The sequence below is a fragment of the Scyliorhinus canicula genome, chromosome 6 (genome assembly GCF_902713615.1).
Source record: "Scyliorhinus canicula chromosome 6, sScyCan1.1, whole genome shotgun sequence".
Classification (NCBI taxonomy): Eukaryota; Metazoa; Chordata; class Chondrichthyes; order Carcharhiniformes; family Scyliorhinidae; genus Scyliorhinus; species Scyliorhinus canicula.
The window spans coordinates 62,055,980-62,071,661 of NC_052151.1; the positions used below are offsets into that span (position 1 = coordinate 62,055,980).

General features: G+C 44.3%; 1 protein-coding gene across 2 annotated transcripts in view; it reads right to left on the reverse strand.

Moving 5' to 3' along the window:
• slc18b1 (solute carrier family 18 member B1) overlaps positions 1-15,682 on the reverse strand; it is a 97,843-nt gene that overhangs the window by 51,101 nt on the left and 31,060 nt on the right. For both annotated transcript variants that reach the window (XM_038799364.1, XM_038799363.1), the window contains exons 5-6: positions 6,561-6,708; positions 4,666-4,822 (exon numbers count right to left, since the gene is read on the reverse strand). In XM_038799364.1, the coding sequence (XP_038655292.1) occupies positions 4,666-4,822; positions 6,561-6,708 (305 nt within the window). The remainder of the gene's footprint in view (positions 1-4,665; positions 4,823-6,560; positions 6,709-15,682) is intronic.

Below are 15,682 nucleotides of genomic sequence, written 5' to 3' on the forward strand. Positions count from 1 at the left end.
CATATTGTTGTATCCGTTGCTTGCTTTTTAATTTTTTGCATTCCTTGCTTTCCCTGGACCAGCTATGCCGGGCCCAGACGGGTAAAAAAAACTCATTCAACCGCCACCCAACACCTTGTGGAGTTGGGCAACTCAATGGCTGAGCTCTATGGGAACCTCTTTAGTTCAGGGTTTGATCTTATTATTCCTCATTACCATTCATGTGTGTATTATGTTTTATGCTTAATAAGCGTTGCTGGAAACAATTAACCGAAGCCACTCCTAAGGTTATGTCTCTCAAGACTACCTGTCACCCCCTCTTGCGTAATAAGCACGTTTCCTATGTTTAAAGGATCGTAACAGTTTATCGGCTTGTCCATTCCAGTGCTGAAGGCTGTTCTTAAACAAAGGGACCAAATGTGAACGTGTTCCTCTGTACTATTTCCCGCTTGCTTCCTTTTATGGATTCATTTTAAAAACTTTTTTTTAAAAAGAAGAATCAAAGTGAGGATTGTGGGAAGTAAGTATGGTGTTCTTTCCAAGGACCGCTGCAGACTCAATGGGCCGAATAGCCGCCTTCTGTACTTTAGATTCTATGATTCTATAAAACCAAGTTTGTGGGGAAATATTAAAAACAAATTTTGAAAATATTGTAACTGTGGGAAAGTCAAATAAAGAATTTGTTGGGTTGTAGATGAAATACAAGCTGTATTGTTCTCAGTCAAGGTTGGATTATACATTTGCAGTTTGGTAGTGATAAAATTTAAATGTCACACCAGCTTTTCAGGATACATACTGCAAATGTGCAGAGCCACTTGGTTAGATACCAGTGTGAGTGATCGTATGGAGCACCATTCAGAAGACACAATTCAAACTTGTAAGCCAATTAGAGGCAGAGGAGGGGAGGGGGGGGGGGGGGGCAGTACCAGAGAGTGCAGATAAAAACCTTTGGGTACACGTGGTGCCCTCTCTCTTATAGAATCTAAAGTGCAGAAGGCGGCTATTCGGCCCATCGAGTCTGCAGCGGTCCTTGGAAAGAACACCATACTTAAGCCCACACCTCCACCCTATTCCCGTAACCCAGTCACCCCACCTAACCTTTCTGGACACTAAGGGCAATTTCGCATGGCCAATTCACCTAACCTGCACATCTTTGGACTGTGGGAGGAAACCGGAGCACCCGTAGAAAACCCAAGCAGACACGGGGAGAACATGCAGACTCCTCACAGACAGTGAGTGATCCAAGCTGGTAATTGAACCCAGGTCCCTGGCGCTGTGAATCAACAGTGCTAACCACTGTGCCACCATCTGTCCATTGTTCTCTTCCTTATGCCCTTCTGGGCTTTTGTTTGTATTTAAACATGTACTAATCAAGTTTTTGCAATACACTCAATCTCAAATTACCCCATCTCTTATTAGAAAATAAGAGATCCTACAGCTTCCATGAGAAATGTGTCTCCGATGGAATAACACCTCATATCCTACCCCTTGCATATTTCAGCTATGTAGATGATACATTTGCTAATCGAAATCTGCAGCTGCATATCATAATTTCCTTATCTGTCTTATTAGGCTTCATCCCGCATTCAAATTTACATTTGAAATGGAACAATCAAATGAGCTCCCTTTCCTTGATGTACTAGTTGAGAAATCTGCCAGGGATACTCTACCACGGTCTATTGTAACCCTACCTTCACTGGTCAATATACGAGTTGGGATTCTTACAGCTGTTACAGTATAAACACTGTAATGTTCTATGTTAACATTGGCCTTGTCAGCAACAACTTAAATAGGATCTGAGCCATTTGCTCACTATGAAAGGTGGATGCTGAAATAGAGTGCATTAAAGGCATCCTCTGGATAATGGCTACCCTGATCAGCTCGTTTTGCAGTGTATATCGCGCAAACTCATTAACCAAAAGGTGCCCAGTTTATCTTGGATTCTTCTGGGAGGGAAAGGTAACTAAAATATTTGAGTAACAGGTGAACCTAGCTGTTTCGCGCTGTTACTATGCCGTGTAGCCACTGTAGCCACCTAAAATGGACACTGAACTAAACAAAATGGAGAATCGCTAAGACTGCAGGGAAAAACAGTTTAGCCAAGGCAGCAGCCTGCAAACACTCATTAGCATTTTGCAAGCAGCAAAACTAGTTTCTGGCCAGGTGGAAGATCTCAAACCAAAGGTGATAATGGCAGAACGCTTTACATACTAATGAGGCAGTCCAGATCTAGGCACACACAATGGCAACATTTGGGTTTGAATAAGATACTTTGAGTGGGTGTCCAGACAGAGCGGCACCAGAAGTATCCACTATAGAAACCGCCCCCGCCATCAAGAGAGACCCTCACATTGGAGGAATTCAAAAGATATCGATTGGGAGTGATCCAATCGATACCTGAAGGTAAAGCCCGCCCAGAAAAAGGCAAGGACATTGGGGACCCCTATAAAAGATAGACCCCCACCCATGGTCCTGTCTGTTGTTTCGTGCTCCGGCTTTGACCAAGAACTCCAACCTGTATCCTGACTCCAGCCGTTGAGCACCAGCCGCCGAACCGTAAGTGCCAATACGACGCTCGCTACGCGAACCAGGCCCACTAGACCCCCAGTGACCAGCACGCTTTCTGAAGGTTGCAGACCAAGACCGGAACGAAGGCCTCGCTCCCTGACCTTGCCTGTTCCTGTTTAGTTAAGTATTCTGATTGCTTAGTTTAGTCATAGCTTAGTCCCTTAGCGTGTGCATGCGTATTTATTATAATTGTATAATAAATATTGATCGTTTGGAACTTACTAATCGGTGTATCGTTTTATTACTTTGAACCTGACCTTGGAATATTTGTGAGGTGTCTATACGGCATCTGGCGACTCCTGAGCTGAAAAATACATACACAGAGCCTAGTAGTGTTAAGCACACGGCCTTTAAACGGAGGCGTGTTAATACACTCCAATAAACGCGTTTTACACCCATAGCAAAACGTGCAACAGCCGTAGCAACATAAGTGGTATTCGCCACTAACAGGATGCTGCTGTCAAGCCAAAATAATGTTTTGATATTACACAAATGAGTAATGTGCCATAGAAAGATAGAATCATACAAAATAGGAGCAGGAGGAGGCCAATTGGTCCTTCGAGCATGCTCCACAGTTCATTATGATCATGGATAATCATTGAACTCAATAGCCTCATCCCGCTTTCCCTCCATATTCTTTGATCCCCTTTGCCCCAAATAGTATATCTAACTGCTTCTTGAAAAGCAGTATATGAATTTTATTTCCATTGTGATGCTAGATATGGGCCGCATGTCCCAATGGCTGGTGGATCGTATCAAACAGACTGCCCTGCCGCTTCAGCTGTTCATAACTGATAAGATACAGGCTGTAACCACCCAGCCCGTGCTTGCAAAACCTAAAACACAATATCCAACGTTAAATGCGATTCTGCAATTGGAAAACATTTGCTAAATAATCCTCAGCGTGCTAAGATTATGCTGACAACCAAGTTAAGATTGCTGATCAGGCTTGCTGTATGATGCATTTGTGTGTACTTGAACCACATACATTAATACACAGGGCCCTGTTCTTCGCAGAGAAAGGACATGTGCACACACTGCTAGTATTGCAGCTGAACAAAATAAGACACAGCCATTTGCTGGTTCATTCTTCAGGGCACTGGTTTGACCAATCAGAGTCAAACTGCCGGATTTAAATTTCAAAAAAAGCTTGGCAGTCAGCACTGTTCGTTACCATCAACTGGTGTATTCTCCATGGTAACTCCTCTACCAATCAGAATCCACTTGCCAATCAATCAGCACTCTCAAATCTGTTGTTTTCCTCACATTGCTATTCTTGTGAATTGTCCCGATGAGTGCAAGAAAATGTCCTTTTCAACAACATAGATTAAAATATCTTCCACTGTATTTTAGTTACAGCACCCACAATTGCATAAATGTTATGGTGTTGGTGATTTAAAAAAAATTGTTTATGGGACATGGGCGTAACTGGCTGGCCCTGCATATTGCCCATCCCTAATTGCCCTTGAGATGGCAGTTAAGGGTCAGCTACATTGCTGTGGATCTGGACTCACATGTAGGCCAGACCAAGTAAGAATGGCAGATTTCCTTCCTTAAAGGGCATTAATGAACCAGATGTGTTTTTACAACAATCAACAATGGTTTCATGGTCACCATTAGACTTTTAATTCCAGATTTTTAGTCAATTCAAATTTCACTAACTGCCATGGCGGGATTTGAACCTGAAGTCTACCACACCAGGGCTCTGCAGGTAGAGATCACAAGTGATCTGCACCCACATGACTCCTGGCCCCGGGGCCAGTGAATCACGGGAGGCCGGACCATAGGGCGCTGGGCCTGCTAAAGAGATGCAAATGGATCATTAAGGTTGATTTGCATTTATTTACATCCCCCCACCGGCACACATCATGGGCCTCGTTCACACCGCCAGTGGGAGGTCAGAGCATCAGACGCCGTTCCCGATTTTCCCCCAACGCCAGATTCTCCATCCCACAGGGGAACGCATTCTGAGTGGCCCGGGACAGAGAATCCCACCCACGGTCTTAGAAATTTCTAAATGACACTTGTTTAAAAATATATTAAAATACTTGCCTATGGGAACCATCTCAATAGAAGTTACCTATATTTCTACAGTAAAGTTAAAATGCAGAGCCTTACCATAATTTTGTAAAATACACATATTCAAAGGTACCATTAGAAGAACGACAGATCCTAGTATAAAAAAAGGAACTTCATATCCAAAAGATTGGTACAAAAAGCCTCCAACAGGCGGACCCAATATTAGGCCAAGCCCAGCGAATATTTCCAGAAGTCCCTAAAAGAGAAACATTTGTAGTTTGTGTTACAATGACTTTGTTTGCTAGAAATATAAAATCATAAAAAGTTACATTTACTATTATATTACAAAGTGCAGTCAGCTTAAGCAAGTTTTTCCCTTCCAAGTTTCTCCTCTCCCCTCCCCTCCCAAATGGCAAGGTAGTGTAGCACTGACCGGTAATATGGAACACAATGGGCATTATTCACTAACTAAGCATTGACAAAGTAGCTGTTCATAGGATTATCCCAATGGAGCCAAATCCTGTCCTCTGACATTCCTCATTTCTACTACAGGGTGGAGAAATTGAAGGATAAAAATCAGGTATCGGAACAGATTAATTCTCCCTTTTCTAAACTATAGCCTCGTAACTACATGTCCTATTGATGCCTTTGCTGAGATTAGCTAAGGAGTACAAACCGAGGTTCATTGACAACATTGGGAAGCCATCAGGGGTGCCAAACTTTGAGGCGCTGCAGATCTAAGAAAATGCATTGGGCATGTCATTCTAAACCTACTATTACGTTGCTTTCGTATATATTAATCATTTGAGCCCCCAAAAGTCAATAAAACTATGCTTTTTAAGTGAAAAATATGAGTGTCAGTAGAGAGAACCATGTGGCATTTTGAATCATTAGTGCTCAGCATAGCTAAAATTTAATTATGCAACAGTTTGATTTTTTAAAAATTCATTCATGGGATGTGGGTGTCACCGGCTTGGCAACATTTATTGTCAATCCCTAATTGCCCTTCTACTGACCTTCAATGGCACCATTTCTCCAGGCACTTAAGTGTCAACCACATTGCTTTGGATCTGGAGTCGCATATAGGCCAGACCAGGTAAGGATTGCAGATTTCCTTCCCTCTGGTCATTAGTGAACCATATAGGATTTTACGACAAGGCAATGGTTTCATGGTCATTATTAGACGTTTGATTCCAGGTTTTTATGGAATTCAAATTTCACCACCTGCTGTGGTGGGATTCGAACCTGGGTCCTCCGAGCATTGCCCTGGGTCTCTTGATTACAAGTCCAGCGACAATACAAATACACCATCACACACACACACACACCCTTCCCTACTGACTGGAGAATAGTATATTGAGGTGACACAGGACAAGGAGTTGAACCAAGGCTGGATAAACATGTAACAAACAGGCAAAAAGCAGAGGTTTGAGAGATTCATGAAGTCCAGAAGGAACCCGTTCAAATTTTGTAATTTATTTTGGGTGTTTTATCTTAATACAATATTGTGGCTACTCACCTTCACATGGAGAGACTTTTGTAGCTAGGCGTGGGGTGGATTTGGGGGACAGTTGCAGGAAGGTTGGAGAAAGCAAATGGAATTTGAAGCATCATAGAATTGAATCTACAGTGCAGAAGGAGGCCCTTTGGCCCATCGAGTCTGCACCGGCCCTTAGAAAAAGAGTACCCCATCCCTACCCCCACCCTATCCTGTGTAACCCAGTAACCCCACCTAACCATTTTGGACACTAAGGGCTATTTAGCATGGCCAATCCACCTAACCTGCACATCTCTGGACTGTGGGAGGAACCCGGAGCACCCGGAGGAAACCCACGCAAACACGGGGAGAACATGCAGACTCCACACAGACAGTGACCCAAGCCGGGAATTAAACCTGTATATATTCCATATATATATAAATTTCATTATAAAAGTTGAATGCTATCAGTAGAGTACAAGTTATACATTGGTGAAAAACGTCAATTTGCTACTACCATTATTGTGCCGACATTGTTTGGAAATGTTGCTGCAAGGATTGAAAACGAGGCAGTCATGCTCCCAGAAAAGCCCATTCCATCCATTGATCTTACGATGAAGCACAAAGAGATATAAATCGGTCCATCTGGAACTTTATCCAGTAAGCTGAGAATATAAAACAAAAAATCAGAAAAGGAGTACAATTCTTTTTCTCCTGTCTTGCTTATCTCAGCTCTCCCTCACCACCACGTTTGACTCTTGCCCTGTTGCTAAATCATCAGACTGTTTGATACTTATTACTTGACGAGCAGTTACGTCCTTGAACTAAACACTGGGAAGATCAAAACGGTCTTCAGTCACCACCACAAACTCTAGCTACTGACTCCATCTTCTCCCTGGCAACACGGCTGAGCCAGATTTCCAACCACATATCCATGCCATCACTAAGACTGCATTGCCACTTCAGTATCACCTGACTCTATCCTCGACTCACCACATCCTCTGCTGAAACCCTCATCCATGCCTTTGTTACCTCCAAAATTGACTAATCCAAAGCCTGGAATGCTCCTGTGAAATGCTTTGGACTTTTCATTATGTAAACCTCCCACATTCCACATCCCACCTCCACAAATGAGTGGGGCTGTTTAGCACAGGGCTAAATCACTGGCTTTGAAAGCAGGCCAGCAGTACGGTTCAATTCCGATAACAGCCTCCCCGAACAGGCGCCGGAATGCGGCGACTAGGGGCTTTTCACAGTAACTTCATTTGAAGCCTACTTGTGACAATAAGCGATTTTCATTTCATTCAAATGGGAGATAATTTAAAACTCTGCTGTCTGTGTCCTTGCATGCGCCACATGAGAGATTGTTAATTCTCGGATGGACGAGGGGGTTGGTGGTGGCGCTGGAGCAGGTGAACAGGGCATTTGAGGAGTTTTATAAAAAGGTTGTACAAGCCAGATACCCCAGAGGATGAGTCAGATATGAGGGATGTTTTGGGGAGGGCTGGAGTGTCCTAAAGTAGGAGAGAGCAGGGTTGGAGGAGCCAGTGGGGATTGAGGAGGTTTGGACGGCATTAGGGAAGATGCAAACAGGTAAAACACCAGGGCTGGATGGGTTCCCGGTAGAATTCTATAAGAGGTCATTGAATAGGTTGGCGCCACAATTGGTGGAGATGTTTGAGGATGTGGGAGCTAAAGGGGCACTCCTGGAGAATATTGGACAGGCATCTATTTCACTGTTGTTAAAAAAAGGATAAGTACCCGGTGGACTGTGGGTCGAATCAGCCAAAAGCCCTGTTAAAGATAGATACCAAAATTCTTGCCTAGGTGTTGGCAGTTAGGGTAGGCAGTTGTCCTTGAATGTGCGCCGCTTGTGGTGGAGCTTGATGCGGTGTTTAATTGAGTAGAGGAGATTTATTTGTTTGCTGTGTTGAAGCGGTTTGGGGTTGGGCCCAAGATTGTGGTGTGGGTCAAATTGTTATACAAGGAACTAAAGGCGAGTGCTTGTACAAATGAGGTTAACTCGGGGATATTTTAAGCTGCATACGGGAATGAGGCAGGGGTGTCCCACAACTCCCCTTTTATTTGCATGGCGATAGAGCCCTTGGCCATTGCGCGGAGGTGTTTGGATAAGTGGAGGGGGATAGTGAGGGGGTGGGTGGAGCATAAGGTGTCTCTGTGTGCCGACGATCTTTTGTTGTATATTTCTAACCCGGATCCCATGGTGGAAATGAGTGAGTGAATGGTGCAAGGAGGCCTGGCCAACCATGCCCACATGTTCCAGTCTTGCCCCAGACTTTCTGGGTACCGGACAGCCTTCTTCGAGGCAATATCCAAAGAGTGGGGATGAGGGTGGAGCCATGCCTGAAAGTGGCAGTCTTTGGGTTATCAGACCAGCCAGATCTCTTCATGGGGAGGAGGGCGGACGGCCTTACCTTTGCCTCCCTGATCGCCCGCCGTATAATCCTGCTTGGTTGGCGATCAGCAGCACCAGTTAAAGCTGCAGACTGGCTGTCGGACCTATCAGAATTTCTCCAAATGAGGGGGATTGCCAATTTGTGTGGCGACTACTCACTTCAAGTACCCGGGATGTGCAGGAGGCTCGAGATTGGGTCCAGCTCAGTACATTGAATTTTACAAGTCTGGTGGGTAGGGTCCAAGGCAGATTTGTTGACATGGGACAGCCTCACACTCTCATTAGCAGGCGGGTACAGGTGGTAAAGGTGAATATCTTGCCGCAGTTTTTATTTTTATTCCAGTGTTTCCCGGTCTTAGGTGTTTTTTAATAGGGATTGATTGTCATGTCTGGGCAGGTAAAGTAGAGAGGATTTGAAGACAATGTTTCAGAGAGGGTGACAGTCAGGAGGTTTGGTTCTTCCAAATCTGTTGTATCACTATTGGGTGGTGAATGCCAACATGGGGTTGGGATAGGGAGCTGGAGGCAATATGGGTGAGGATGGGGGTATATTTGGGGTGTCGGACTTGCCGGAGCTGCAAATGGGAGCGGGGCAGATTTTTTTAGCCTTCGCCTTATTGATTGATCGCAGGCAAGTCCTGCTGGGGTGGAAGTCAGCTTCTCCACCCTGTGCCTCAGTATGGCTGGGTGAATTGATGTAGTTCCTGTATTTGGAGAAGGTTAAATTTTTTGAGATGATGGAGGGGTTCCACAAGAGACGGAGTCTGTTTATTCTACACTTGTGTACCCGAACAGGTGCCGGAGTGTGGCAACCAGGGGATTTTCACAATAATTTAATTGCAGTGTTAATACAAGTCTACTTGTGACACTAATATAGATTATTATTATTATAAAGAGCTGGTTACCGTCAGCTGCTATGGGGGGGGGGGTTCTTTGAGTTATTGGGGAATCGGTTGGTGGAGTAGGGGGGGGGGAGGTCACTTTTGTTATGAAATTTGCATTGTTTTGGTTTGTGTATAACATTTTTAAATGTTAAAACCAAATGAAAATTTTTTTTTTTTTTTTTTAAATCTCTTTGCCAGTTTTATACAATCTGCAAATTTTGATATTGGAGTTACTTTTTGCAAAGTCAAAGTCATCAATATAAATTACGAGTAACAGTGACGGCACTGATCCTTGTGGAATACCATTCTTTACCCTACTTTCCAGGTTTTATAATATTTTAAATATTTAATTTGCCAATCGTTCAGTTATTTTGTATCCTGCCTCCACATGAATGAACCAATACAAAAGTGAGTAATAAATTAAGATTAATAGATTACTGCCAAACAACCTCTCTGGAACTGAAAATTAACTTTTACATGTGCAGTGCCTTATTCCTTCAGATTTTAGTTATCGTTTGGAATTTTAAAATAATAATGTTGAAACATTTTCCTTCTGTCTCTCATCTCTCTTAATTCATAGAACATAGAACAGTACAGCACAGAACAGGCCCTTCGGCCCTCGATGTTGTGCCGAGCAATGATCACCCTACTTAAACCCACGTAACCCGTAACCCAACAATCCCCCCCATTAACCTTACACTATGGGCAATTTAGCATGGCCAATCCACCTAACCCGCACATCTTTGGACTGTGGGAGGAAACCGGAGCACCCGGAGGAAACCCACGCACACACGGGGAGGACGTGCAGACTCCACACAGACAGTGACCCAGCCGGGAATCGAACCTGGGACCCTGGAGCTGTGAAGCAGTGATGCTAACCACCATGCTACCGTGAGGCCTAACACGATAATTCAATCACTCTTTTCTTTTCATTTCACTTTCTGTATCTGAATTTGCATCGAATTAAAGCAGACTCTTTTTTTAGATTCTGCATTGCTCGGTGAAGATTTTTCATTCTGATTTGTTGGAATTTGCTGGGCGCAAGACCTTTCTCTGTGTATCTGCAAGGTGTTAAAATAAATAAAACATAATAACGCAATTAAAAAATCCCTCCGGCCCTCACCCTTACGTTCTATGCCAACCCCTACCCCCACACATCCCTGGTCCCTCAAACCTCTTATGCCGACCCATGCACCCGCCACACATTTGCCCCATACCCTTATGCCCCATATTCCCTCTGCCAACTTAGTGTCAATTCATGCCCTCTAACCATCACCCTTTGCCCTTGCCTCTTCATCAGTTGGACAGTTTGAGACTTCTTGGACACATTGACAGCTCTTTAATATTCCAAAATTCCCTGGATGCGGGAAAGGTTTCATTGGATTGGGAAATGCCCTTATTCAAAAAGGAGGGAGGCAGAAAATAGGAAACTATAGACGAGTTGTTTAACATTTGTCATTGGGAAATTGTTAGAATCCATTACTAAGGAAGTAATAACAGGGCATTTAGAAAGTCAAAATGCAATCCATCAGAGTCAGCATGATTTTAGAAAGGGTAAATCGCATTTGACGAATTTGCTAGAGTTTTTCGAAGATGTAACAAGCCAAATGGATAATGGGGATCATGTAGATGTAGTATATCTGGACTTCCAGCGGAATTTGATAAGGTATCACACAAAAGGTAAGATCACATGGGATTAGGGTAATTTATTAGCTTGGGTAGAAGACTGGCTAACCGACAGAAGGCAGAGAGTCAGGATAAATGGGTCTTTTTCTGATTGGCAGGATGTAACTAGAGGGGTGCCACAGAGTTCGGCCCTCGTGTCCCAACTGTTTACAATATATATTAATGACTTGGATGCAGGAATATGACTTGGATGCAGGACCAAAAGGTACTATAACCAACTTTGCAGATGCCACTAAAATAGGTGTGATAGTAAGTTGCAATGAGGAAATAAGATATTTACAAATGGTTATAGATAGGTTAGATGAGTGGTTTTGGCCGATGGAGTTTAACGTAGATAAGTGCGAGGTTATCCATTTTGGTCAGAAAAAATGGAACGGCAATTTATTATCTAACTGGAGAGAAACTTCAGAGTGCTTTGGTGCAGAGGAAACTGGGTGTCCTCCTGCATGAATCACAGAAAACTAGCATGCAGGTGCAGCAGGTAATAAGGAAGGCAAATAAAATGTTGGCCTTTATAGCAAAAGGAAGAGAGTATAGAAGTAGGGAAGTATTGCTGCAACTGTACACGGCATTACTGAGATCCCACCTGGAGTACATGTACAGTTTTGGTCCCCTTATTTGAGGAGGGATGTAGTTGTATTAGAGGCAGTGCAGAGGAGGTTCACTAGATTGATTCCAGAGGTGAGGGGTTTGTCTCATGAAGAGAGATTGAGCAGTTTAGAAGAATGCGAGGAGGTCTAGTTGAGGTATATAAGATGCCAACGAGTATTGACAAAGTAGAATGAGAGCAGTTGTTTCTTCTTGTGGGGCAATCTAGAACAAGAGGTCATAGTTTTAGGATAGGTAGTAGATTTAAAACAGAGATGAGGAGAAATTACTTCTCTCAAAAGGGTCGTGAATCTATGGACTTCACTACCCCAGAGTGCAGTGAATGACGGGACATTTGAGTAAATTTGAGGAGATGAACAGGTTATTAATTAGTAATGGGTTGAAGGGTTATGGAGAACGTGCAGGAAAGTGGAGTTGAGGCTTAGATTACATCAGTCATGATCATATTGAATGGCGGAGCAGGCTCGAGGGGCTGAATTATTTAATCCTGCACCTAGTTCCCAGAATCACACAATAATACACTCTAGAAGAGGCCCTTTAACCCATCGAGTCTGCACCAATACATGAAAGGCCCTGACCTGCCCAACTAATCCCACTTGCCAGCAGTTGGCCCATCGCCATGTTATGGCATGCCAAATACTCATCCAGGCACATTTTAAAAGATGAGGCATCCCGCCTCTCCCACCCTCCCAGGCAGTGCATTCCAGACGATCACTACCCTGACTTTCCTCAATTCCTCAAAAAACCTCTCACTCCTCATTTTGAACTTGTGTCTCCTCATAACCGATCCTTCAACTAAGGGGAACAGCTGTTCCCTATCCGCCCTGTCCAATCTTCTCATAATCCTGTACACCTCTATCGGGTCAGTCTTCTCTGCTCCAGAGAAAACAACCCAAGCCTATCCAACCTCTCTTCATAGCTTAAATGCTCCATCCCAGGCAACATTCTGGTGAATCTTCTCTGCAACCCCTCCAGTGAAATCACATCCTTCCTATAATGAGGCGACCATAATTGCACACAGTACTCCTGCTGTGGCCTACCAAGGTTGTATGCAGCTCTAAAACTCAAAAAAAAAAAGCAGGGGCAGCAGGGTAGCATGGTGGTTAGCATAAATGCTTCACAGCTCCAGGGTCCCAGGTTCGATTCCCGGCTGGGTCACTGTCTGTGTGGAGTCTGCACGTCCTCCCCCTGTGTGCGTGGGTTTCCTCCGGGTGCTCCGGTTTCCTCCCACAGTCCAAAGATGTGCGGGTTAGGTGGATTGGCAATGCTAAATTGCCCGTAGTGTCCTAATAAAAGTAAGGTTAAGGGGGGGGGGTTGTTGGGTTACGGGTATAGGGTGGATACGTGGGTTTGAGTAGGGTGATCATGGCTCGGCACAACATTGAGGGCCGAAGGGCCTGTTCTGTGCTGTACTGTTCTATGTTCTATGACCTCCCTGCTTTTGTAATCTATGCCCTGATTGATAAAAGCGAGTGTCTCATGTGCCTTTTTCACCACCCTATTAAAAAGCATTTCTGCATTCAGAGATCTACAGACAAACACGTGAAGGTCCCTTTGTTCTTCGGAACTTCCCAGTGTCAGACATTTCATAGTCTACTTCCTTGTTAATTGCTCCTTCCAAAGTGTATCACCTCATACTTTTCAGGGTTAAATTCCATCTGCCACTTATTCGCTGATTTGACCATCCCATCTATATCTTCCTGTAACCCAAGACACTCAAACCCACTGTTGACCACCGGGCCAATCTTTGTGTCATCCACAAATGTACTGATTCTACCTCTCACATAGTCATCTATGTCACTGATATAAATGATAAACAATAGGGGGCCCAGCTGTTGACTTCTTTATTTCTATGTGAACCACAAGTTGTTTCTTATGTCGGGCAGCACGGTGGCCTAGTGGTTAGCACAGCTGCCTCACGGCGCTGAGGTCCCAGGTTCGATCCCGGCTCTGGGTCACTGTCCGTGTGGAGTTTGCACATTCTCCCCGTGTCTGCGTGGGTTGCGCCCCCACAACCCATAAATGTGCAGAGTAGGTGGATTGGCCACACTAAATTGCCCCCTTAATTGGAAAAAATAATTGGATAAACTAAATTTATTTTAAAAAAAAAGTTGTTTCTCATGTCCACCGAATGACCACACAACTAGTGTTTTAGTTCAAAGGCAGTTTATTAATAACACAAGACTTATTTCTATATGCATTAATACACGCGACTACGCACTAAACTAGACTTAATAACTAAGATGACCTTTACTAAACTTCGGGGTGACCGACTGTGTGCGGGAGATAAGGCCTTTATCTGTGTCCACATAGGTCAGTTGGAAGTCTTCAGGTTCGTCTCGGCTGGGCTCGTCCTTCAGGTAGCAATCATGGGTCCTTGAACTTAGCTAGTTTATATGCTGCAGTTGGTCGCACACAGGCCGGTCCAAAAGAGGCCACTCCCTAGTGTGCAGGGCTTCTTATCCTTCTTCTCTTTCCCGCCCTTTTGGGCGGTCCTATCTCCAGCTCCAATGGATCGTTAGGGTTTGATCACCCTCATTGATTCTGGCCAATTAGGGGGCGGATACCTCGGTGGCTGGGCGGGTCCTAGCTATCATTGTCCTAGGCACGTAGGCCTTTCCAAATAAGGGGAAGTGGCGCAGGTTAATCTGCTACTGTTGTAACTCCTTGATTCAAACTCTATTGTTCTGGGGGAAATGCTGATCGACTCTTAATGGATTCAATTTTTGGTCAGGTCTGGTTTCTTTGCACAATACACAGAGGCTATGTATCTGTCAGTGTCCAAGCTGACCACAATTCCCATGGTCGTTTGCAGGTGTCTATTTCAGATGGCTACATAGCACAGATCCCTGTGGCATGCCGCTGGACATTGGCTTCCAGACACTAAAGCAGCCATCTATCATCACCCTCTGTCTCCTACCGCTAAACCAATTATGAATCCACCTTATCAAATCACCCTGTATCCCACTTGCCATCTTAATAAGTCTCCCATGTGGTATCTTGTCAAAGGCTTTGCTGAAATCCATGTAAACTACATCAACTGCAATACCCTCATCTATACACTTGATTATATGATCAAAAAATTCAATCAAATATGTTAGGCATGACCTCCCTATGACAAAGCCATGCTGACTATCCCTGATCAAACCTTGCCTCTCCAAGTGGAGATAGATTCTCTTCTTCAGAATCTTCTCCAGTAGTTTCCCAACCATCAATGTGAGACTCACTGGTCTGTAGTTTCCTGGCTTGGCTTTATAACCTTTCTTAAATAGTGGGACCACATAAGCGGTTCTCCAGTCTTCTGCCACCTAGCCAATGACCAGAGGGGAATTAAAAATTTGGGTCAAAGCCCTAGCAATCTCCTCCCTCACCTCCCACGCAGCCTGGGACACAATCTCTGGACTGGAGATTTGTCCACTTTTAAGCCCGTCAATATGAAATGAAATGAAAATGAAAATCGCTTATTGTCACGAGTAGGCTTCAATGAAGTTACTGTGAAAAGCCTCTAGTCACCACATTCCGGCACCTGTCCGGGGAGGCTGGTACGGGAATCGAACCGTGCTGCTGGCCTGCTTGGTCTGCTTTAAAAGCCAGGGATTTAGCCCAGTGAGCTAACCAGCCCCTCTAAAAGCCCCTAGCTGCTACATTCCGGCGCCTGTTCGGGGTGGCTGGTATGGGAATACCTCCAATACCCATGACAATTTGCTCAAGAAACTCACAATCTCTCTCCCAGAGTTCCATGACTACCTCCTCATTTTCTTGGGTGACGACAGATGTGAAATATTCGTCCAACACCCTACCAATGTCCTCCGGCTCCTCCCACAGATTTCCTCCTTGGTCCTTAATGGGGCCCTACCCTTTCCTTGGTTATCCTCTTCCCATTGATATACTTATAGAATATTTTGGGATTTTCCCTTCTTTTATCAGTCAGAGCTTTTTCATATCTCTTTGCTCTCCTAATTGATTTCTTAAGCTCCATCCTGCACTTTCTATACTCCGCTGATGCCTCTACAGACTTGCTCCCATACTTGTTAACAGCCTCTT